Genomic DNA, 25237 nt, shown 5'->3' with positions numbered 1-25237 from the left:
TTCAGCTTGTGTATCCCAGCGATGTAAGACTGGCAAACCAGGCTAATTTTAATGGAATGCAGGACAGTCTGCAGCCTGACAGACAGGAGACTTCACTGGCCTCTGCACCGTGCTAATGGTCACACAGCACATTGTGTGGTAACCTACAGCTGTGTCTGTGTACGTAGCTCTATGGTGAAAACCCAGTTGTGCTGTTAACTTGCAGGGCAATAATTTTCTGCCATAAACCTTAACTCCAGTCAATAATATACCCTTTGGCGTGTCTTTGCACTTGGGTTATATGTACTCAGCTGATTTACAGAAGTAAATACCATGTCCCCCCAATTGACACAGGACCAATAGTTCACATCAGGCAGTAACAGTTCACTTACCCTCATCATGCATGTTCTGAGCTCAAATTAGGAGCCCTGGCCATGGACAAAGGCCCATTGCCTTAGGTGCTGTGCAAACACAGAACAAAAAGCCGGTCCCTCACGTCCCCACACAGTGGTTCTTAAGTTCACAACCAGCTCTAATACAAATGCAGAGCGTGAATAAAATGAACCAGCTGGCTGGTTTCAAGAGCTGTGGGGCAAGATAGACTGATTTGAGTTTGAGATTTCGTTTAGTTTTTCATTTGTTTTCTTCCTGGCAAACACTGCAGTAACTTGACTGCTGTGTCTACCCAGGCGGGCCTGCTTTTAACTGCTGTGGCAGCTAGAGCACTTCTCCACAGCAAAGGGCCCTTTATACATGCAGAACATAGTAATCAGATCTTTTACAATTACTACCAGGTGGCAGGGGTCACCCAGGGGGCGGGCAGGCAAATGGGGCAATTTGCCCCAGGCCCCCACGAGAATATAGCATTCTATAGTATTGCAACCTTTTTTTTTATGGAAGGGGCCCCCGAAATTGCTTTGCCCCAGGCCCACTGAATCCTCTGGGTGGCTCTGCAACTTGCACCCACTGGCAGAGGAGTAAATGCCTAGACAAGAGGCAAGCCTGTTGAGAAGCAGATATTATAATATCTAAAATTACCTAATTAGAAGGGAATGTTAAAAAATTGATCTGACAACACTAAGGACCATGTAGGTGTTTTTGATCAATGATAATGCAATTCTTCATAGAAAACTTTAGGGGTCTGAAAATAATATCAAATCATGTAATGTCAAGATACCAGGTTTCTCAAAGCATTCACTCTGAGAAGCTTCGTTTGTAACAATTTTGGAACAAAAATCTGACTATCACTGAAGATGATTAAAGCATTCTGTATTCCATTTAAAATGTCTCTTCTGATTTCTGTTGCTTTGAGCTGAAGATTCAATTACTTTTGCTTCAATAAACTGACAAAGATGAGGTGATGTCTGAAGCATGGAGAAAGAAAATTTATCACATTTCAGTGAAAAGTTTACATTTTCCTGAGATAGCAAAAACTACTAGAAATGGAAAGAAGTTATTGATGCTTACATTTGAGTTTTTAATCAGTCCGGCGTCAGGAGGACATTTTCTTGCAAGGCCTGGATTGACTGTATATGAAAAAGATTTTGATTTTTCCATTTTGATTCTGATTGATGTAAAGATTTTCTTGGATCATATCTGAGCAATGTGAATGAAAGGCAAAGTGATGCATGCCTAGATGGTTCAGCCCAAGTAATGGAGGGCCTGCAAACTGAGGGGCAGACACACTAATTGAGATTATCACAGCCAAGGCTTTTCACACCAGGGGGGTTTTTTGCATTGCCTCCCCCAGAAGGAGAGCTTTACTCTGCACACTCATTGGCCAGTGCCACCCACTTTGGGGGCTGTGCTGACCAACTCTAGGACCTCCGGTATAGCAGTGGTTATGAACATCCTTTACCAGCACAATTCTTCTGCAGGTTGAGAGAGAATGAGCCAGCACCTAGAATAGTCTGGTAGGTAGGGCATTTCTCTGGGCTGTGGGAGATTCAAGCTCAAGCCCCTGCTATGCTTGATTCAGACCAAGGACTTAAACCTGGGTCTCCTACACCTCAGGTGTGTCCTGATCACCAGACTATGTGGTTCTCTAGGGTGGGTCTTGCACAGTTTCTCCTGTTGGAGCTATTCCACTTTGTATAAATAGTTAACTATTCATGGAGTGAGAGACTGATTCTCTAGTCCAGTAGGTAGGGCACTCACCTGGGATGCAGGTGACCTAGGTTCAAGTCCCTGGTTTGAATCAGGTCTCTGTTTTAGCAGGATGAGGAATGGGAATTTTTTTTTAATTTCCAAAGGTTTCACAAGATGGGAAAAACTATTCCTATCCAGCTTTGCATAAACAATAAGGTGTGATTGATTATTTCAATGATTGGGGGGGGGGGGGAGATTTCCTTTAAACTGAAGGCCACTTATGGGAATAGATGCCCAACTCACCTTGAAATACTTGTAGGCTTCTTTGAAAAATCAGCAATGATTAGTAATTAGGGCTGACTGAATTGATAAATGACATACAACACTACAACAGAGGAAACATGGGAAATTTGCAGGTTTAAGGCAGAAAGATAAGGAAAATGAATTTTAATGGACACTGGTGAAATATCACATGACAGGATTTGGAAATGATACTAAGTCCAAATAGTCTGGTAATACTAAGGAATCATTAGGTCACAAGTTGCAACAAAGATGGACCACAAATGAAGCATGACATGCTGACACACTAAGAGAAGAGAAGGATAGGTGATGCTGATAACATTTGTATTGGAGAGAGTCCATTGGCAATGCAAACTCAGAGTTGGAGAATAAGGTTTGATTTCCTTTAAACAGAGGATCAAATGTCTAGTCTCCAGAAACAGCAGCAGATACTGAAGACAGAGGAATAGAACAACAGAAAATCATGTTCTTGGAGAAAACCAGGCAGTGCAGGTGGGTCAGGGTCAATGCCAAAGCAGCAACTATTACTCCAGGAGGAAAAAGAGGAAGACAGGGAAGATAAAGAAACAGAATCAGATAAAAAGCATGCAGAATCCAAGACAGCATAGTATGGGGGCAAGCCTGAGTGATGCAGTCCTTTTGGAAATAGGTGAAGTGAGGACTTGCTCTGAAAGCACAGAGCTCCATAGGCAGTGATTTGAGTCCCGTGGCGTTAGGTTATTTTTTCAGCCTTTGATCCTTTGGCTTCTCAGGACTTTTGTACACACAACTGAAATAACTACATCAGTTTTAATTCAAGCCTTTTTGCAAGTCTGTGTGTGGACACTCTTTTGTGGATTCAAAATGTCTTACTTTGATTTAGTTTAAATTAATAAGGAATCAACTTAAGCTAGCTCACACTTAGACACTTCTATTCTGAAACAAGAACGTCCACACAGAGTTGCCCCAAAATAACAAAAGATGTGAATTAACACTGATGCAGTTATTTTGCTGTGTGTCAGTAATTTTTTTGCATAGCTATGGCAACTTTGTAAAGTTTGTCAGTGAAAACTATATTTCATTGTAATTTTAGTTTTTGAGATTGTAAATTTCAAAAGTTAAACTGGTCAATCACAAATTTTAAAAAAGCTAGTTTGTTTCTAAGGGCTAATCTACACTAGAAGTGCTACATTTGCGCAGCTGCATTGGTGCAGCTATGCCATTGTAGTGCATCCGGTGAAGATGCTCTATGCCGATGGGAGAAAGCTCTCCCATCGGCATAATAAATCCACCTCTGCGAGAGGTGGTAGCTATGTTGGTGGGAGAAGCTCTCCCGCCAACATAGCGCTGTCCACACTGGTGCTTAGGTCAGTGTAACTTATGTCACTCAGGGGGGTGGCATATTCACATCCCTGAGCAACGCAAGTTATACCAAAGTAAGTGGTAGTGTAGACCTGGCCTAATTTTTTACTTTGAAAAAAAACAGTGATGCAGCATGAAAGAGCTTTTCTTGTTTGTCCAACTAATTACTAATAATTCAAAGTGGCATTAAAACTGAAGGCTGGCATTTAAGCATTTGGATTTTGGACTAGTTAAAATTCAAATGAGCCTTTCAAAATAATCTGGAGCAACCAGCTCTTTGAAGAATGGAAGACCAGAGAGGAGAAATTGAATCTGTTGGAGACAACATCTTTTGTCATAGCAGTGATACCATCTCTGGAGACATCCTAAGGATAGGAGATAAAAGAGGCCAGGCAGGTTGTTGAAAGAACAGAGGTATAATTAATAATAAAAGGGAGAATTTTTCCTGATTAAAACACACAAAGAAGTGTTTTATTTCTGAATATATAACTTAATAAATGTAGAGAAAGATGTTCCTGTCGGTTTTTGAGGCATGATCAGAAATACAGAGGCGAAGAACACTCTGCGAAGGATAGAGAGATCATTATAATGTTATGTCCTAGATCTTTAATAAGAGGAAGATTCTATCCCACCAGAGCTTTAGTAAGAACCTTCTGCACCATCTAGTCCATCCCTCTGAATACTATAGGTCTTTTCTCCAGATGTCTGGACCCAATGCTGCAATCCTTTCTCAGGAAAAACTCCCACTGAAGGTCAACAGGAGCTGTGCCTGAGTAAAGATGGAGTAAGAATATAAGATGAGACACTGACTAAATCCAGAGTCAATAGGATAATATTCCCAAAGAGATGACAGTCCCAGCAAGTGTTTTATATTCCCCTCAGCCAAAGGCACAGTAGTATGCACAAGTCAGCCTAAAGACTTCTGTGAGTAAGTCTCTTGCAGAGACACATTTACAAAGATTTCAATGCAAAAATTTCTCTGCAGAAAATATGTGCGGAAGCACCTCATCACCTGAAACAGCTCTAGCTAGCTGGCTCCTTCAGGGTCTCCTGTTCTAAAGGGGCCAGCATTGTCTAACCTGTCCCCTCCTCTTGGCTAGCTGGCCGTATCTGGAAAGAAATATTATAGAAGGCAGCTGGGTTATGTTACCATCAGGAGATAACATGGGAAGTGATCAGTTTCTCTCCTCAGCAGAAATCCAAGGGAGAAACCAGCCAGCTCCTTCTACAAAAGATTTGGTCAGCCAACCACCATATTAAACAGCCTTTTCAATCATGTTCCAGTTGAATCGCAATGATGATGTCCGACAGACTATTAGCCTCCAATATCTGCTAATAGCCTCTCAAGAGGCTATTAGCTCTGCCTAGAGATGGTCAGAAAACCTTAAGCCAGTTCATTCTAAATCAAAATGCTTCAGGAAATCATGTCAATTTTGCCAACATTTTGTTCTGGACAAAAACTGAAAAAACGAAGTTCCTACAACATTGACCTGTTCCGTTTTGATGTTTTGTTTTGAAATGACATTCCATTTCAAATGACATTTCATTTCTATTCTAACATAATACTTTGATTTTGTTGAAATGAAACATTTCAATTGCTCCAAAACTAAACAATTTAGAGAATTTTCCTTTGTGGCGAATTTCAAAGTTTCCAATTCAAAACAAAGCCAAATTCAAAATCATTTTGTGTCCTCCAGCTTGGTCTAGCTCTGATCTATTTTTGGTCATGTGTCCAACTTGCAATCAAATTGTTTAAAAAATTCCAGAGGTTTAATCAAAACTGAATCATATGTTCGTACATATAAATTAGTGTAAAGAGCTTCCCCTGCCCCATTAGCTGTGTCACAGGCAGGTGTGGTTTGAGAGAGAGGCTGGAGGAAAGGGAATTGAAACAAAGTATTCTATTGGTAGGTGGAGCCACCTGGTAACAGCTCTAGGGGAAGCAGGCAGGCATTCAGTCTGAAGGCTCAGACTGGAATGAGTTAAAATTTGTGAGACTATTTTAGACAATGTGGTCTTGCCTCTTTCCTTTGAGTATCCCTGGATTATACAGTATGTTCCTAATAGATAATGGGATAGACTTTCAAGTGCTCAGCAGAATCCCCAGCTGGGCCCAGATTTTCAAAAGAGCTCACTTTCCATTTAAGCACCTAAGGAAGGGTCAGATTCACAAAAATATTCAGCACCCAGCGTGACACTTAAGGACAGATTTTCAAGAGACCCAAAACAGTGAAAATCTGATTTCTTCGTTTGATTTCTCAATGGGAGTTGAGCTCTTTTGGAAATTTGGTCCTGATTGTGGCTGCTGAGTACTTGATAAACTGGCCCACAATGCAGTGTTTCTTTTATTATCCAACTTTTTATTAATTCAAAATTTTTGATAATGCTGTCTGTCTGAATGCTGGGGCAGCATTTGTAACACAGCTCAAAAAATATTTGTGTAAGCATTACTGTTTGTTCACTGAATTCACCAATTTCACTTACTGTTATGATGTGGTTTACTGTCTGGAATGGGCTGCTTTTAGCTGGTGCTTCAACAGGACCTGAGTCAGGCGTGTTTGGTTCTAAAAGGATGGATCCCTTGAGGGGGGGGGAAAAAGCATAAAATGATCATCTTTATTTTCTGGGTACTGCTAACAAAGGATAACTAACTCCCCCGCACTCAGATCAACTTAAACAGTGACTAGACCCATTGTCATGTAGGATTTCACAAGGGTTCATTCAAATAGCGTGCGCTAATTCCTCTTTCACTGTTCCTTAATTCACTGAGTTGTTGAAAAGGTCAGAACACTAAAAACTTGTAAAACATAAAGCCAAGTGACAATTTTAGTTTCTTGAACTGAGATTGGTCCTGTTATCAAAACATTAAAACTCCCTTTTAAACATATTTGAATGCATTAATTCCTTTTCATCTCACAAAAAAGTGAATGTTTTCCCCACATTTTAAAGTATCTGAATTGTTCTGCTAATAGTGCCATCTTGTGGCATGCACAGAAAATGCAGATATTTGTTGAATCAGCCACATATTTGAGAAGGAATGTCTTCCCTTTTTGGTTCTTGATTTTACATGCTCACCAACTGAACAATATTTAATAGCTAACACATGTTGAGTAACTCTGTGGGTTCTCAGAGATTATTACTGCATGAGGCCACACTGCACCTTGATTTTTAAGCAGAACTGTCTACTTATTTCAATCAGGAATTCTACTTCAAAATTGAGGGCACAGTAGGGCCAATCATAACTAGAAAAGTGGATTTATTTTGCAGATAATCTTCTGATATGAAATACATACGGATAACAATGTTGCTTTCAAATTTTCAGTTTGCCAAAATCCAACTGTTTTCAGATAATAATAGTCCTTTATTCAAAGAAAAAGTTTGTATTCACCCTCATGGAAAAGTCCTATAACATTTAACAGAGAATTACAACCTTTCCAAAGAATTTTTCAGCCAACCTGTAGAATTCAACCACAGGAATATAATCCTCTATTAAATTCTGTAGGGTAGTTTTAAACATTCAAGAGAAAGGATATCATTCTGTTACATTCTATAATTTCTTGTAGTAATTTCTGTAGAATCCTGTTTAATTTCTATACATCCTTATTTTTTTTATCCCTATACATTCTCCAGGACTTTTCTATAAAAGTAGACTTTGTAGATCATGCATTATATCCCCAATGCAGCCAACAATATATATTGTGTATCTATCTTGATTCAACAAGAAACATGTCAGAATAAATAGTATTAACTCTAGGAAAAATAATAATAAATAATAATAATAATAATAATAGAGTGCTAGCAACAATAATAAAAGGTTACTAGTTTGAAAACTATAGCTGGGAATAGTAGCACCACTGGGTCAGATTTATCCCAGGACAGCCCTGGCAAAGGCTGTTCAGAGGAAAATCCTGGCACAAAACATCTGCTATCGCCTCACTGGGGGACACTTGAGGGACCTACAAGATTCAAAAGAACAGGTGGCACTGGTGGAGAAAAGGTCCCAAAGGTAAAGCAACCAGACATACACACTTATTATTTAGCACATCTCATTTGAAGCCTGTATCAGTGGAGTAATTATGGGCTGACCTCCCCAGTGTGAGCATCCTCTTGAAGGCATAAGGAAGTGTAGGTTGTACTTCCTGTACCAAGCTTTGGTGAATCTGGACTAATAAATCTAACTGAGGTAAATAAGAAACCTTCTCAGAATTAGTCATTGAACTAATAAAGGCACTGAATTTTCAGGTTCATAATAAGGGCATTTTTTTTTATGAATTAGCCATTAAAGATCAGGATATTTTGTTAAACGCTTAGAAAGTATAAGATCTGAAAAATATATGGTAAATAATGGGAATAAGATCAGAAGTCAAGGATGTCATTTTATGAATAATTTGCATATTGAAACTAAAAATGGTTCCAATGGCTGCAAAGTCCAACTCTGGATCCAAAATTCCAAAATCTGGGATATTCAGATTAAGGATTTTGATTCAGGTGCATAGAAAATCAGATTAAGCATATGTTTATATGACCCAGTGGGGGAGGACGACAGAATTCTATCGCTCACATAAGAAAATACAGCACTCCGTTAACAAATAAAGCTTTCTACCTCCAGCACTTTGTCTCCTCCTTGTACCCCAGTCAACTCCGCTGGGCCATCTTTGGCCACCCGTGCAATTAAGATTGCCTGGTAACATCAAACACAAAATTTCAGATCCAACAGAGTTTATCCCATTGCTCTTGGATGTTAAAAAGTACATACGCAGCAAATTGATTTTCAAAGCCTATTGCTCAGCTGCCTATAAATGAATATAAGATAAATGTCTTAATTAACACATTAACAGAAAATGTTAACTGACTGATACGTCGCTGACTGATACAAACAGCAATAAATAAAAGTCATTAACAGTTTACCCAGTGCCTTGAGGGACATATTTGAGAATAAGGATTTGAATGATAAACTGAGAAAAGACAAGTACTAGTTCAAAAAGGGGTTAGTGTGAACAAACAAGTGGGATGGAAGCTGCATTAGTGTGTGGGCTGCAAATGGAGTTTCCTTGAATTCAGGTGGAAAATAACCAATGGAATTTCAGCTGTGAGGCCTTCTTCAGGAACTAATCGTTCACGTGATGCTTCCTTGCAAAGATCATTCCTCAAGGAGGCGTCACAGTTAAAAAGCTACCACCAACTTCAACATCTATCTTGGGGACAAATCTAAGAATACCCTTTTGTTCCCCTTGTCAACTGTATTACTAAGATTACAGCATTACACTGAAGATGACTTCAGAAAGAAGACAGCTAAATCGGCTAGCTTCCAAAAATTGCTTTTTTCCATCTCTTTCTGAATGATTACTTGGTAAATGTTGGAGTAATGAAATGCACCTCATCATTTTCTTTATATGGAGATGAGCCCTTTCCACCAGCAATGCTAATACCAAGACTCCCCATTTGACTGCACACAGTAATGGTTATCTGCAAGAGAATTATAGTTAATAACAAGTGGCCCGATGAATGAAACAGCACCCCGTACATTACATAGGCAACAATACTGTAGTTCCCATTCTGTAAACAATCTATCTAATTCAACACAAAGAAAAATGGTGTTTATGCTGCAGTAATATCCTCTTCGCACGTACTACCACATAGAAGTATAGCCTTTACCTTTCCCAGAAGCACGAAGAAACAAAGTATTTCCAGATCTAGGTTTTAAAGAGACAATTTTGGAAGCTTACATTTTCTCATCATGGGCCTGATTTTGTCACCCTTATATACTGAGCAGTATATTAGTGGTTAGTCCCATTGCTTTTAAGAAGACTAATTATGGAGTCAGGTACTACTGAATGGATGAAATCCTAGCCCTATTGAAAGCTATGGCAAAACTCACATTGACTTCAATGAGGAGAGGATTTCATCCCATGTGAAATAGCTAGTGCTATTGTATTCTGATCATCAGGTATCCATTTCAGAGAACGGGGGGTGAGGGGGGGGGGTGATAAAATTCTCTCTTTCACATAAATCAGTGATTTATTGGCAACAACACTATTTCTATGCATGTGTCACAGTTAATTGTAAACCTCTTTTTTGGAAAAGTTTTTATACTCACTTCGGGTTGAAATTTTACACAAGTTCCCATCCCATATGCATTTTTTTCTGGACCAGGTAATTACAGTTGATTAGCATTAAATTAGAATTAGACTGCTATTTTTAGTGCTACTGTAATGTAATATTCACTTTATTTTTTTTTAAATCAACATTTTTCAGACTACTAGCTCATTAAATGGTAAAGGCCTTTTGGTTTTAAAAAAAAACAAGAGAATTCAGAGTTAAAGCTACCACTGTATTCTTATTGCACTCTCACATGCCTAGAAATTTCAGTACATCTGGGCGACACCTTTGTACTATATTCTGCATCTCCAGTCCCTACAACACAGGCCCAATGGAATTAGTTTAGGTCACAGTGGCAACTTAAATTAACAATTACTTTTGCAAGTTCTATTTGACGATTTTAATAAATAATTTCATTGATATTGAAAAGCAGAAATAGCTTGCAAACATACCTAATATTCACTGCATTAGAGTTAAGGAAAACCATTTAAAATTGAAATTGAGCTGGAAGATAAATCGGGTTTCATCAATCACTCTTGTGTGTAGCTGAGATGCTCTTACTTTTGCTACTTTAGCTCACGCCTCTAAAGCGATCAGAACATGGATTTGTTAAAATTTTACATTCAGGGCTTTTCAATACAGCTGGGATTTTAAACCACTCAGACAGTGTATTTAATTAAGATTACAGTTCTAACATGGTGTGTTGATTTGTAACTAATTATTTTTAAACGTGCAAGAAAATGCCTTATTATACTGATTAAAAAACCTACAACACTTAGATTATGCCCCATTTATCATGGAGTCCAACCACTATTTATGCTCAGCCTGAGTAGTCCCACTGAATTCAATAGGACCATTCATGAGAGTAAAGTTAGTCACATGCACCAAGGTTCACAAGACCATCATTTTCCACAATGCTTCATTGATCTTGTCAGGCTAGACTATAGCCTGGCCTGTGCATCCACGTAGGGGAGTAAAACTGTCCCTTACATTCCTGTGCAGCATCCCCAGACCCCAGTGCCGTAAGCGTGCACCGAGTAGCTGCTATTGGCCCTAACTTGACCTGGGACCGGGGGGAGGGCGGGTTGGATAAGGGGCAGGAGGTCCCAGGGGGCAGACAGGGGACAGGGAGTAGTTGGATGGGGCAAAGGTCCTGGGGGGGGGGGTGGTCAGGAGACAGGGAGCGGGGGGGGGGGGTTGGATAGGCATTGGAGTCCCAGGGGGCCTGTCGAGGGGTGAGAGTGTGGATAGGGGTCGGGGCAGTCAGGGACCAGGGGGGTTGGATAGGGGATGGGGTCCCAGGAGGGGGCAGTCAGGGGACAAGGACTGGGGGGGGTCCTAGGAGGAGGCGGTCAGGGGACTAGGATCGGGGGGGGGGGGTTGGATGATGGTAAAGGAGAGGTGGGGGGGCAGAAGGTTTTCTCAAAAATTAACATGGGGGAGTGATGCCGAAAAGTTTGGGAACCACTGTTCTAGAGCAAGTCCCTGAGGCATGCAGTACCTTTTCTGTGCTGCTCCAGGGGAGGTGCACCTAGGCCATGTCATGCCCAGGGCTATGGTCAAACCATGATCTAGTCTCCCCTTCCCCCCACAAGTTTTTTCCGTAAATCCAAGGCCTGGTTTTGCAATTCCCACTCATAACAGTAGTCCATGCTCATCTGAACATTCCCACCAACTGCAAAGAGATATTCAAGTAAGCTAGGTCTGTACAAACAGATAAGGGTCTGTAAGCCTGTGTCTTTAATTGTGAGTCACTAAGGCCCAAATATCCACAAGTAATCACTGGTTTTGGGTGCCCAACTAGACACACCTTGGGATGGATCTCCATAGATGTGGTGCATCCACAACTCCCATGGAATTCACTTGGACTTGTGAGTGTTCAGCCCTTCTGAGAAATCATCCCAAAGTGTCTGAAGCTGGGCATTCAAAATTTAGGTACCCAAAAACAGGGGCTTCTTTTCAAAAGTTTGGCTGCAAATAACTAAGAATATGGGCCAACCCCTGTTCCCACTAAAGCCAATGGGAACAGGAATGGATCCCGGAGAGCACTATATGATTATATTGTAAGTCAGATGAGGATACTTCTTGTCTTTATGTATCACACTTAAAAAACGTGTCCTTTAAATTCAAAGTTTCTCAGATAAACCAAGAGTCACAGAACTGGAGTGAAAGGCTCTTCAGGGAGATGCTGCATTACCTTTAATGGTGGCTGTGTCACCTCCGCAGCTCTTGGAACTTGCTCTTTCGTTTCCTCTGGAAACCTGTTGCTCTCTGCTGGAAAGCTGCCTGCTGTGGAGGCAGGAGCCTGCGGCCTGTTGTTAGCCTCTGGAAAAGGCTTCACTTTCACTGCTGCCTTGTGCTTTTCCTGAAGAGCTGCTCTAGGGTTTCTTTGATCTTTAATGTTGTCATCAGTATCAAAAAGACTGCCAGAAAATTTGGATATCGGCTCCTGTTTGTTAGAGAAAGAGAGAAAAAGACAGAACAACAGAAATGTAAATGCCTAATTACTGTTTAGGAGTCTGGACATTATATTCAGTAAATTAGTGTTTTTCTCTATCACATGAGTGTAGATCGGGGTAACTCCACTGAAGACACTAGACCTAACTGTGCCCCCAAAATTCATGTGCAGAGGGGATCCTCCATGCAGCTGCTCTGTAGCACCACCTCTCAATTCTCAGTGCCCTGTGGAGCATGTGAGGCAGGTTTGGGATTCACAAGTAACGGTAGGGGACTGGGTAAGGGTGAAGGTGGACAGTGGGTGGCCTCTCCTTAGCAGGGTTGAGGCCTCCGCCTTCTCTGAACCCATGGAGATAAGGTAATGCAGCTTGGGACTGGATTACCTAATATGCAGAACCTCCTCTGCAGTGGGAATCCTCCATTAAGGGAGTCAGGGGCCGGCTGGAATCTCTGGTACAACAACTACATTGGAGCCAAGCTGCCAGGAAGTGTGAATGGGGCAATGGAGGCACATACATGGTTCAGAGGCATAGGTCCTCCTTGCAGATGACCTTATGTCTCCTGTGGATCCCCAGAGATCCATGCAGTAACCCCAGGATCCATGAGAAGGTGGTGATCCAACCCATGCTTTTAGCTCAGGCTCCAAGAGGTAGTGAAGCAGAACGTACGTATAAACCATCCACATAAAACACCCCCAATAATTCATTCAGGCTGGGCAGTTCCTTCAGACAGCTCTGGTTTAAAAAAACACAGTAGGTTTTCCAGTCTTCACATACGCAATTTTGTTTTTCTTGATGCTATTTTTATTAGAGAGGAGTTAGCAAGCTGGCTAAACAAATCTCAGCCCCTCTCTTCTAAATTGGCTCTGTGGGTACAGGGTTTCCATATTTGTATATGGCTGTGTTTTTCTTTCTAACTTGGCAGCTAAAGGTTTGGATCAAATCTTTTGACAACTGTATTCTTTACTCCTTTAGTTGGAAGTAGGGCTGTCAAACGATTAAAAGATAAAACAAGTGGAAGCTACAAGTTGAAGCATGAAGGGGCATATGAATGTTTAGCATATCTGGTACGTAAATACCTTGCAACACCAGCTACAGCAGTGCCATGAGAACACCCGATCTCACTTTCAGGTGACATTGTAAATAAGAAGCGGGCAGAATTATCTCTGTAAATGTAAATAAACTTGTTTGCCTTAGGGATTGGCTGAACAAGAAGTAGAACTGATGTTTTGTTTTATGTTGTTTTGTTTTTGAGCACTGTTACGTAAAAAAAAAATTCTAAATTTGTAAATTGCACTTTCACGATAAAGAGATTGCATGACAGTACTTGTATGAGGTGAATTGAAAAATCCTATTTCTTTTTTATCTTTTTTACAGTGCACATATTTGTAGTAAAAAATTATATAAAGTGAGCACTATATACTTTGCATTCTGTGTTGTAATTGAAATCAACATATTTGAAAATGTAGAAGAACATCCAAAATATTTATAATAAATTTAAATTGGTATTCTATTATTAACTGTGTGTTTAAAACTGTGATTAATTGCAACTATTTTTTTAACCTAGATAATATGTTTTTCGTTAATCACTTGAGTTAACTGCATTTAATTGACAGCCCTAGTTGGAAATAAAATTATTTAACATACAAACGTGCATCAACAACTGGGCCAGGATTTCAGCCTCTCTTTCTAAAGTTGCAGTGCTTAATACAAAGCAAGACAATAGGCCTAATCCTGCCAACCTTCCTAGAGTAAAACTCCTGGTCCTTATCAGGCCATTGATTTTTAAGGCTAGATTGTGGCTTTGCGACAAACCCTATGCATGGGGTACTGAGTAGCTGCACCAGCTTGGGGCAGAACAGGTAACGGACTCTGGCTCTGAGGAACAATTTCCTCACTACTTTCTCCCCCGTGATCCAAGGGGTATAAATTTGCTGCTGGCTTGTACCACAAGCAAATTACAACCACCTCAGGCCAGCTCAGCTCTGCTGGTCAGTGATTTAAGGGGAGGAAGAACCAAGGCTCTGTCTACATGCTTCAGGGGTAGGAGTAGCTTGAGCACCATGTGGGACATAAGGGGAGCTCTTACGTGAGTGAGTACACCAAGTCCCAACCTAGCTTTTAGATAGCACTGATCAAGGGTTTATATTCTGATCTCTGTAAGGACTGTACTGAAGCCAATGTTATCCAAATAACCTGCATTTACTCAATTCAAAACATTCAGACTTCTATAACTTCTACACACTCGCATTTGTATAGATATAACTAATTAACATGAGGCCCTTTGTCTCTGGAATTCACTCTCCATTCCCCTCCTTATTCCCCAATAGTCCGAATCCACTGATCATCAAGGTATGCTGAATAGCCCACTTCGCTAGAGCTTGGGGAGGGATGTCGATATGGAAGGTTAGGGATTTCTAGGGAAACAGGGGATATTTCTATTTTCCATTGCTGGCCAGATTTATTTATTTATTAAGTGTGGGTTTGGGGCTCTGTCCCAAGTGGTTTTGTTTTAGACAACTGTTAAGTCTCCTAGAATCTGGGAGAGGCATCTGCTTAAATGTATTTCAATCAAAATAAATAAAGGACTGAAAGTGATTCCATCTCCTCCACCACAAAACACAAACAGGAACATTGAAACTATGGATTAGAACAGCAACCAGGCCAGTTCAGGAAACTATAGCTGTTTTCTAACCAGGAGGATCCAGATGTTCGGCGAATCCAAAATTGAATGGGTTGAATAGATTTTTAATTTACTAGATTGTGTCTTTGAGATTGTAAAGGAAGCTACTCACATCCTCATCAGGATCCTCCAATTCCTCTGCTTCTTGCTCAGGACTGATTCTCCCTTCCTTCCATTTTTCATTGCCTGAGCTGAATTTATACACATTGCCATCATGAAAACTTTCTCTTCCCTTTAATGAGGCCCAGCGAGAGCTCTGCGAGCTCCAGTTATGGCCGCTGTAGAGTTTAGGAGACTTGGGAAGCCACTTAACAGAGTCCTGGTGAAGAAGAATAAAACAAGACAAAAGGCAATGAATAGATTTTTAAAATGTGACTGTATAACAATCAATATCTACCTAGCAAGGAGATGGCCTGGCAAGTATGGTCGAGTGTTTCAACATCACATAATTCTTTGTTGGCTTACATGGAGGTGAGCACTGCACCTAGGAAAGTGCCTTTGGTCCAACAGACACACGTCAGGTTTGCCTAAACTGCAAGGTATGATTTGCATTAGCTTTAATCTAGCTAACACACTACTTCTAATCTCACTAATACACTAAAAGATGAAGCCCATCTACATGCTGTTTTTATCTGTGCTAGCTCGGTTAGAGCTAGCGTGAACACACATACCTGAGCTACAACTCATACCTTCAATTGCAGCATAGACATACCCCTAAGGAGTAAACAGGCTTTAACGGTGGCATTGATCTGAAGTCTGTTGAAATCAGCCCGAATTGAATCGAGCCCACATTCAGCATCTTAAAGGAGGAGCTCACTGCTCACACACTCAAGGCTTGTCTACATTACCCGCTGGATTGATGGGCAGCAATCAATCCAGCAGGAGTCTATTTATCGTGTCTAATCTAGATGCGATAAATCAACCGCTAAGCGCTCTCCCATCGACTCCGGTACTCCACCAGGGCGAGAGATGCAGGCGGATTCGACGGAAGAGCGTCAGCTGTCGACTTACCACAGTGAAGACACCATTGTAAGTAGATCTAAGTATATCGACTTCAGCTACGTTATTCACATAGCTGAAGTTGTGTAACTTAGATCGATCCCCTCCGGCTAGTGTAGACCAGGCCGCAGATAAACACAATTTGCAATTTTGTCTGTGATAGCACCATGTAGTGGCTTCTATAATGCTCTGTTAAAACAAATGGTATGATAGAGTAGCTGGAGCTTCACCCACTGTTTCTCCCCAGCTCTTGACTTAGAATCCCAGTGATAGTTAAGTGTTTGCTTTCACTGCCCTGGGAATAAAGTATTTTATTTTAAAAGCATTGCCAACAAAAGATAAGAAGACATTACATTAGTATTTTTTTTTTTAAAAAGATCAGATATCTAAAGCACTGTGAAAAAGCCAAGGAGCAAAGGAAAGGGGGAACTTTGAGAGCCACATAGCATGCTATTATAATTTACTTTGTGGTAATTTAGTCCAGTTTTCACAACATCTGGGCCTCTCATTAAAGGTATACAAAAATAGTCATCCATGCAAATGTACACATTTCAGACAGCTTTGCAGTTACGCAATGTGTGGACCCTAGAAAAGCTGCATGTAAAGATGAGTGGTAGTGGTCACACATCATCAAATGTGCATATGTTCTCTTTGAACAAACTCCTTAAAGTTACAGTATTGACCCTGGAAATGAGGCAGCAGCTTGGGAGGTTAGTGTTTGGAAAGCATCAGTTCTTTTACATTGCACTTCTACAACAGCTTCCATCTGAGGATCTCAAAAGCATTTTAAAGGCTAAAAACATTTCTATAATTGGTAGGTATTATTCCCATTTTACAGATGGAGAAACTGAGGCATACAGGTTAGACGCCTCACATAGAATCATAGAAATGTAGGGCTGGAAAGGACCTTGATAGGTCATCTAGACCAGTCCCCTGCACTGAGACAGAACCAAGTATTATCTAGACCATCCCTGACAGGTGTATGTCTAACCTGTTCTCAAAAATCTCCAATGACAGAGATTCCACAGCCTCCCTAGGTAAGTTGTTCCAGAACTTAACTACCCTTACAATTAGGAAGTTTTTTTCTAATGGCTAACCTAAATCTCCTATTACTTTTTGTCCTGTCCTCAGTGGTCAAGGAGAACAATTTATCACTGTCCTCTTTATAACAACCTTCTACATACTTGAAGACTTATGTCCCCCTCCCCTCTCCCACCTTCCCACCCCTGTCTTCTCTTCTCCAGACTGAAAAAAAAACCCACAATTTTTTTCAATTTTTCCTCATAGGTCATGTTTTCTATACCTTTAATCATTTTTGTTGCTCTCCTTTGGACCTTCTCCAATTTGTCCACATCTTTCCCAAAGAGTGGTGCCCAGAACTGGAATTCTAATCACATCTTCCAAAGTGCTTGCAACCCCTCCCAGCTTGGTATTGTCCACAAACTTTATAAGTGTACTCTCTATGCCATTATCTAAATCATTTATAAAGATACTCAATAAAACTGGACCCAGGACAGATAAATGCAGAATCCCACTTTACATGGCCTTCAAGCTTGACTGTGAACCATTGATAACTGCTCTCTGAGTACAGTTTTTCAACCAGTTGTGTATCCACCATACACTAGGTTCCTCTAGGCTATATTTCCTTAATTTGCTTATGAGAAGATCATGAGAGACAGTATCAAAAGCCTTACTAAAGTCGAGATATAGCACATCTATTTCTTCCCCCATCCACAAAGCTTGTTAACCTGTCAAAAAAGGATATTAGGTTGGTTTGACGTGATTTATTCTTGACAAATCCATGTTGACTGTTACTTATCTTGTTATCTACAAACTGCTTGTTTGATTATTTGCGCCATTATCTTTCTGGGTACTGAAATTAAGCTGACTGGTCTGTAATTCCCTGGGTTGTCCTTACTCCCTTTATAGATAGGTAATATATTTGCACTTTTCCAGGCCTCTGGGATCTCTCCCATCCTCCACAAGTTCTGAAAGTATCCTCATGTGAATTTTGTCAGGTCCTGCCAACTTGAAGACGCACACACATACATACACGCCAATGAGACAAAGAGATGGAGGACAGTTCGAGACAAGGGAAACTTCAGGAAAGGCTACCTCAAGAACATTCCATCAACACATGGTTGCACTCATGCTGTTTAACCGGATGTTGGTTTAACAAATGGTTTTCTTCATATTGCTTTTTTGTTTTTTAATGCAGCATCATTAGTACATGAGGCTTTGCACATACACAAATTACTGGTGTCAGCACAACAGATATTACAATCTGTATTATACATAATAAAGCAACTGATGACGACAATAAAAGGCCTAGGGAGGGAACATAGGAAGAAATTAGCTGTTAAAGGGTGCACTCAAAATAATTTTATGCTATGAAACTCCCACACCCCGACCCTTTACTAGTAAAACAGCGAGGATTTCTGGATATTCTAAGAAAAGAACATAAGAACAGCCGTACTGGGTCAGACCAAAGGTCCATCTAGCCCAGTATCCTGTCTGCCGACAGTGGCCAATGCCAGGTGCCCCAGAGGGAGTGAACCTAACAGGTAATGATCAAGTGATCTCTCTCCTGCCATCCATCCCCACCCTCTGACAAACAAAGGCTAGGGACACCATTCCTTACCCATCCTGGCTAATAGCCATTAATGGACTTAAACACCATGAATTTATCCAGTTCTCTTTTAAACTCTGTTATAGTCCTAGCCTTCACAACTTCCTTAGGCAAGGAGTTCCACAAGTTGACTATGTGCTGTGTGAAGAAGAACTTCCTTTTATTTGTTTTAAACCTGCTGCCCATTAATTTCATTTGGTGGCCACTAGTTCTTGTATTATGGGAATAAGTAAATAACTTTTCCTTATCTACTTTCTCCACATCACTCATGATTTTATATACCTCTATCATATTCCCCCTTAGTCTCCTCTTTTCCAAGCTGAAAAATCCTAGCCTCTTTAATCTCTCCTCGTATGGGACCCATTCCAAACCCCTAATCATTTTAGTTGCCCTTCTCTGAACGTTTTCTAGTGCCAGTATATCTTTTTTGAGATGAGGAGACCACATCTGTACGCAGTATTCAAGATGTGGGCGTACCATTGATTTATATAAGGGCAATAATATGTTCTCCGTCTTATTCTCTATCCCCTTTTTAATGATTCCTAACATCCTGTTTGCTTTTTTGACTGCTTCTGCACACTGTGTGGATGTCTTCAGAGAACTATCCACGATGACTCCAAGATCTTTTTCCTGATTTGTTGTAGCTAAATTAGCCCCCATCATATTGTATGTATAGTTGGGGTTATTTTTTCCAATGTGCATTACTTTACATTTATCCACATTACATTTGCCATTTTGTTGCCCAATCACTTAGTTTTGTGAGATCTTTTTGAAGTTCTTCACAGTCTGTTTTGGTCTTAACTATTTAGAGCAGTTTAGTATCATCTGCAAACTTTGCCTTCTCACTTTTTACCCCTTTCTCCAGATCATTTATGAATAAGTTGAATAGGATTGGTCCTAGGACTGACCCTCGGGAAACACCACTAGTTACCCCCTCTCCATTCTGAGAATTTATCATTTATTCCTACCCTTTGTTCCCTTTTAACCAGTTCTCAATCCATGAAATGACCTTCCCTTTTATCCCATGACAACTTAATTTACATAAGAGCCTTTGGTGGGGGACCTTGTCAAAGGCTTTCTGGAAATCTAAGTACACTATGTCCACTGGATCCCCCTTGTCCACGTGTTTGTTGACCCCTTCAAAGAACTCTAATAGATTAGTAAGACACGATTTCCCTTTACAGAAACCATATTGGCTTTTGCCCAACAATTTATGTTTTTCTATGTGTCTTACAATTTTATTCTTTACTATTGTTTCAACTAATTTGCCCGGTACCGACGTTAGATTTACCGGCCTGTAATTGCCGGGATCACCTCTAGAGCCCTAAATCATGTAAGGTCAGAGTATTCTGCTTTGCAGAGCTGTAGAGCCAGTTCACCAATGAATGGAGTTTGAAAGAGCCACAATCATGTTTGCATTAGTAGCTCCCATTCCTGACAGCTTGGTAGGTAGGAGAAAGGATTCTCTGTTGCATTTGTTCATCACTCTCCTTGGATGCCAGACAGCATGGGGAATGCTCCTGTGATCACCACTCTGCTCATTCTTTTTGAGATTAGGTAGGAAGATCAGAACTCTGATTAGACACATGGATTACATGACAGAGCCACCATGAGGTTCTAGAGCTGCAGGTAGGGTACCACTAGTACAGGAGGTTATAGAGAAATTATTTTTAAAAACATTAGAGATGGGACTCAGCCACAGTTTAATTACAGATTTGAACTTCCCCAACATTGAGGGTGCTAGGACATAGGGATTGGACCTCTGTCTGCTTTTGCATCTGAGACCATTAGAAAGCAAGCAGACAGTGTTGATAGTAAAAATAAACACAGGTGTAGGGTCTCTGACCCCATTTAAAAGCTGAATGATAGCTCCTTAAACACACACACAATGTTGCAAACACTTTTCCAGTAGAACCAGAAAAAGTCCACTTTCCCAAATGAGTGCAAGTTGAAAGATGTAGACAGAGAATATTATGACTGAATGTGGATAGGTCTCAGTCAGTTACAAAAAGAGAGCTTCATTTCATAGTATCCCTCACTGCTGATGGTGCTGCTTATACACATATGGAGAGTGAGTAGGTTGTCCTCGATACAGTTTAAATTTCCATCTTTAACTTGGAAGGGAAGATAAGCCTGGAGGATGCAACTGCAGGGTAGTCTGCATTCCCTATTGGTATTTTCTTCTTTGATAGAATAAGTTTCATAGCATTAGTTTTTGAGGTTGGACTTTATGCTCAAGCCTTAAATAGGTGATAAATAAGGGAATTGGGGGTAAGAGCACATTAACAATCCAGGATCTTTTTCACATCCATAAGCTTTTTCATCACCGGGGATCTTCTGCATGTGCAAAATATGCATAAATAATTTAATTCCACCTTAAGCAGCTATTATCTATCTACTCACATTTAGGATCGATAAGTAGAGATACACAGGTAATTCCAGACAAGAAGAGCTCACCATTCTATTAGGAGTGTGCAATGTTCCTTCACTATATATAACCAGAATGCTTTGCAAAGAGCACATCTACCAAGCCACAAAGAAAAACATAGCCAATGAAATTTGTGCCGGTCTGCTGATGTGAAGGCAAACGTAATTCTTAATCGCTTTTTAAAAATCACTCCTCTTCCATAAAAGTTTTCAATGCAAAAAATAATAATAAAAAAAATGCAGAGATGTAGGTCGTGAACCTGACTACAGTAGGAATGGAGGGTTCTGCATGGAGAACAGGGAGTGTTCAGCATCTTGCAGGCTCAAAACCCAAAGACTGCAAGCTCCTGGGAGCACAGAACCAGGTCTTTCTCCACATATTGTACAAAGCCAAGCACACAACCGGAGTACACAGTGCTGTCAGTTCTTAGTTATACTAATGACACTTCATCAAGAAAAGATGGGTGGTACATGTCTCTTGATGGTGTTGTATCATAACTGAATATTCGTCAGCGCTTGAATCTTTCAGCAGCCCCCATTTATTGACCGAATATAGAATATATGTCTCTCTCTGAGACAGAGCCACCTGCTGGTACAATACTAGCACTAATACAGCAGTTTTCTCCAGCCAAGCATTTTTACAAATAACTAACTTTATGACACGCAGGTAAGTATTCATATCCCTATTTTACAAATGGAAGAAACTGAGGCACACCAAGGTTAAATGGCAAACCTAATGTGCCTAATGTCAAATATGGATTTAAGTGCCTAACTTTAGACAATAATCTTTGAAATTTTTGAAATAATCCAAGAGTAGGATTGGATTCCCTGGTTCCTAATTTTGTATTCAGAACTTTTTAAAGATTTTTTTTTTAAATAGCAAAGATATTTTGCTTATGGAATACAGTTCCATTCAGGAAATTTAAAATAAATTATTGAAACAAACATTTTTCTCATATCCATCATAGTTTATTTCATTATGATGCACATAAATACAGTTTCCGTTGCATGCCCTTCATCAGCATGTGCACACCACATTGACTTACAAAACTGCTTTTCTACTTAATGAACAAGAAACAGGTTAGGTGATCCTCCATGCCCCTGCAGAGGCTTTTAATGTCTGCCTCCTACCCTGTGCTGTCTTCATATGCAATCCCTAAGGATAAGAGGTCACTGGGGTCACAGATTCCGTGACTTCAAGAGATTTCCATGACATTTTTTGCCTCAGCTGCTGCGGGTGGTGGGGGGGCCCCAGAGCGCCGAGCTGCTGTGGGCATCGGGGGTGGGACCCGGAACTCCCAGCTACCAGCCCCGGAGCTCCCAGCCACTGTGGGTAGCGGGTGCTGTCCTCCCCCGTGGATTTCATCCCTCCCTACTTGGGCTTCAGTCATCTTGGGCTTCAGTCATCCCTCATCAGCCCTCCACCCCATTTTTAGTAAAAGTCACAGACAGGTCATTGGCTTTTATGAATTTTTATTTATTGCCCATGACCTGTCCTTGACTTTTACTAAAATAACTGTCAAAATCTTAACCTTAGCAATCCATATGGAACAGTATTTTTGTCACACCCTTGTGTGTTAAGGGGACAAGCTATCCTCACAAGGCACAAATAAAATGCAGATATTTAAAAAAAATCTCTTTAATAAATCCTCTATAGGAATGAGTTTTCCCACAAGCAAAAAGGTTTGCAAGTGCCACATATAGCTATAAATCATCTGTGCAAACCAACAACAAAATCCCAATCGATTATTCAAAAGAGATGAATGGCTGATCGACTCATTTACATTTTAAAAGAGAAAATCTTCATAGCAGTAGGCTGATTACACTGTATTTTGACTTGCAGGAATGTTAACATGGCAGAATTTTCAGATGTGTAGTACATGCGGAATGAAGCACATTTTGTTATCCATAACCTAGCTCATAAAACCCAAATTTCACATTCCAACCTGCTTGTTTCCTTTTTAAAAAAAAGTTTATTTATATTTTAAAATATTTAAAAATTGTGAAAATATGGTATTGGTTTTAATTTTGCAAGGTGTTTTCCTAGAGTAGACTCCCTTGCCATTTTATGTATACAGTGCATGTAGCATTCTACTAACCAAAAAGGATTGTACATTTATATACTGTAGCTCTTTTAAAGCAAGAAAAATTTCAAAATGCTTTACAATCAAACAGATATTTTTAAAAAGTGTACAAATCACTTAATCTGAACAGCCCACACACCAACATTACTAAATCCACCAATATTCTCAGGAACTGCTATTTCCGACAGATACTGAAGTTTCTGGGAGGTGGGCAGAATGTAATCACTCAAACTGGAATTTTGGTTAGGCTCACAGGGTTAATGCTCCTACAGTTACAACCCTTCCCCCCCAAAATGGCCACAGGATCACTAATCACCATAGATGATCAGGACTGCCAGGTTGGCATCTCATCCAGAAGATGGCAAACACCAACAGTGTATTGCTCCCTACTCCATGGCTCAGCTCCCAGCATCAGAACAACCTTCAGTTCTGATCAAGGTGACAGCCACACCAATTCTACCAGTACCTTAGAGCTTATTGACTCCATTTTTGCACCTATTTAAGTAAACGAATAGATGAACTGAAAATCTCCTATTGTGGATGCAGTTATACAGCAAAAAGGTGGTGTTTATCCTAAAGATATCTGTATATCAGTTTGAATTTTTCATTCAAAAATTCAGCAATTGCCCCGCACACACAGAATCTGTGAGCAGCAAGAGGTGAAGTTGGTTGAATAAATAATTAGTTTAAAATGATTCACTCAACTCTGGTAAGAATTAATACCCCCCTTTTTGAGATGGAAGAATGGAGGCACAGAAGTTCAATGCTTTGCCCTTAGGGACAAAACAAGTTAATGGTAGAAATGGGAACAGAACAGGAGAGTGCAGATTCCTAGTCTTCTGCTTTACTAGTAGAGAACACTTCCCATGACTGTTCAATACTGTGGTGAGGAGCCTAATAAAGGACAGATCCAAATAACAGCTGTTGTATTCTCATGTTGTAGGAAAGAGTAGCCTTAACTGAACATGTACATCCACAGTATTCCACTTACAGAACATGGCATCAAAAGCTTACACATGTTGCCTGACCTTTTTTAAGGTTAATAATGTTTGACTTAATGGCCAATTGATCTGACTGTGATAAGGTTCTTCCTCCAGAATTAGGCTACACAGAACCCACACTGGTGGAGTTCAATGTTTTGGGATGGATGACAAAGAGACTTACACAGAGGGCAAAGTAAAACCTTAGATATCTTTATTAAAATAATGGATAAAGCTAGAGGTGCAGTTCTCATCCCTGGCTTTCTAATAGCCGTTCTTGATCCACTTACGCTGGTCCCCAGTGCTGCCAGTTTATCCACTATTTCTCGGTACACATGGTCATTTTTGGTATGCTTACTGACGTTGAACATCTTGCTTGCCTCATACCAGAGATTTATCAGAACCTGACTGTGGTCCCATGCCCAGGTAGCAGCGTGCTTGGCAAAGGACTTCTTGTTTGTGGCGATAGCTAATGCAGGAGATGGTTCATTCTGTTTGTAGCTCAGTGGTCAGAATAAAATGAAAGGGTTAAGCACCAAGCAGGTGTACTTGAATCACTGAGGTTGCTTCTGTTTCCTAGGAGTTGATTGGCTATTCTTGGGAAAGGAACAGTGGCCCATGGGATAACAATGGTGGCCTCTCAAGACATGAGTTTGGGGAGACTGACCCAAACTGCATTCATACTGCAAAATGAATGAGAGTCCAGTAGAACCTGGCTTGGACTCATCCCCAGGTCCTAGGAGCTGGGTTATGCCAACTTATTGGCCTGAGTCAGACAGATGTGTGTGTAGACGGAAGGGGGTTTGGCATGAGCCTGAATCTTTGAAGGAGTTTTGGGCAAGACCCAACTTCCAGCCTGTTTTCTTTTACCCTAGTGACATCTGCTTGGAGAGCAATACAGCAGTGCACAGACAATCCAGGAAGTTTTTGGAGAGTGTTGGGGACAACTTCCTGGTGCAAGTGCTGGAGGAACCAACAAGGGTCCGTGATCCTCTTGACTTGCTGCTCACAAGCAGGGACAAATTGGTTGGGGAAGTAGAAGTGGGTGGCAACCTGGGCAGCAGTGACCATGAGATAGTCGTGTTCAGAATCCTGACAAAAGGAAGAAAGGAGAGCAGCAGAATACGGACCCTGGACTTCAGAAAAGCAGACTTTGATTCCCTAAGGGAACT

General features: G+C 40.6%; 1 protein-coding gene across 1 annotated transcript in view; it reads right to left on the bottom strand.

Moving 5' to 3' along the window:
* Positions 1 to 24436, bottom strand: part of LOC135982588 (protein scribble homolog) — a 37895-nt gene extending 13459 nt beyond the window's left edge. The window contains exons 1-6 of the mRNA XM_065589959.1: positions 24356 to 24436; positions 15059 to 15265; positions 12005 to 12256; positions 9085 to 9174; positions 8312 to 8389; positions 6193 to 6288 (exon numbers count right to left, since the gene is read on the bottom strand). Coding sequence (XP_065446031.1) covers positions 6193 to 6288; positions 8312 to 8389; positions 9085 to 9174; positions 12005 to 12256; positions 15059 to 15265; positions 24356 to 24436 — 804 coding nt within the window. The remainder of the gene's footprint in view (positions 1 to 6192; positions 6289 to 8311; positions 8390 to 9084; positions 9175 to 12004; positions 12257 to 15058; positions 15266 to 24355) is intronic.
* Positions 24437 to 25237: the final 801 nt, after the last annotated feature.

The sequence above is a fragment of the Chrysemys picta genome, chromosome 3 (genome assembly GCF_011386835.1).
Source record: "Chrysemys picta bellii isolate R12L10 chromosome 3, ASM1138683v2, whole genome shotgun sequence".
In the NCBI taxonomy this organism is placed as follows: domain Eukaryota; kingdom Metazoa; phylum Chordata; order Testudines; family Emydidae; genus Chrysemys; species Chrysemys picta.
The sequence above is the reverse complement of the archived record's forward strand: the minus strand, read 5'-3'. Positions and strand labels throughout refer to the sequence as shown.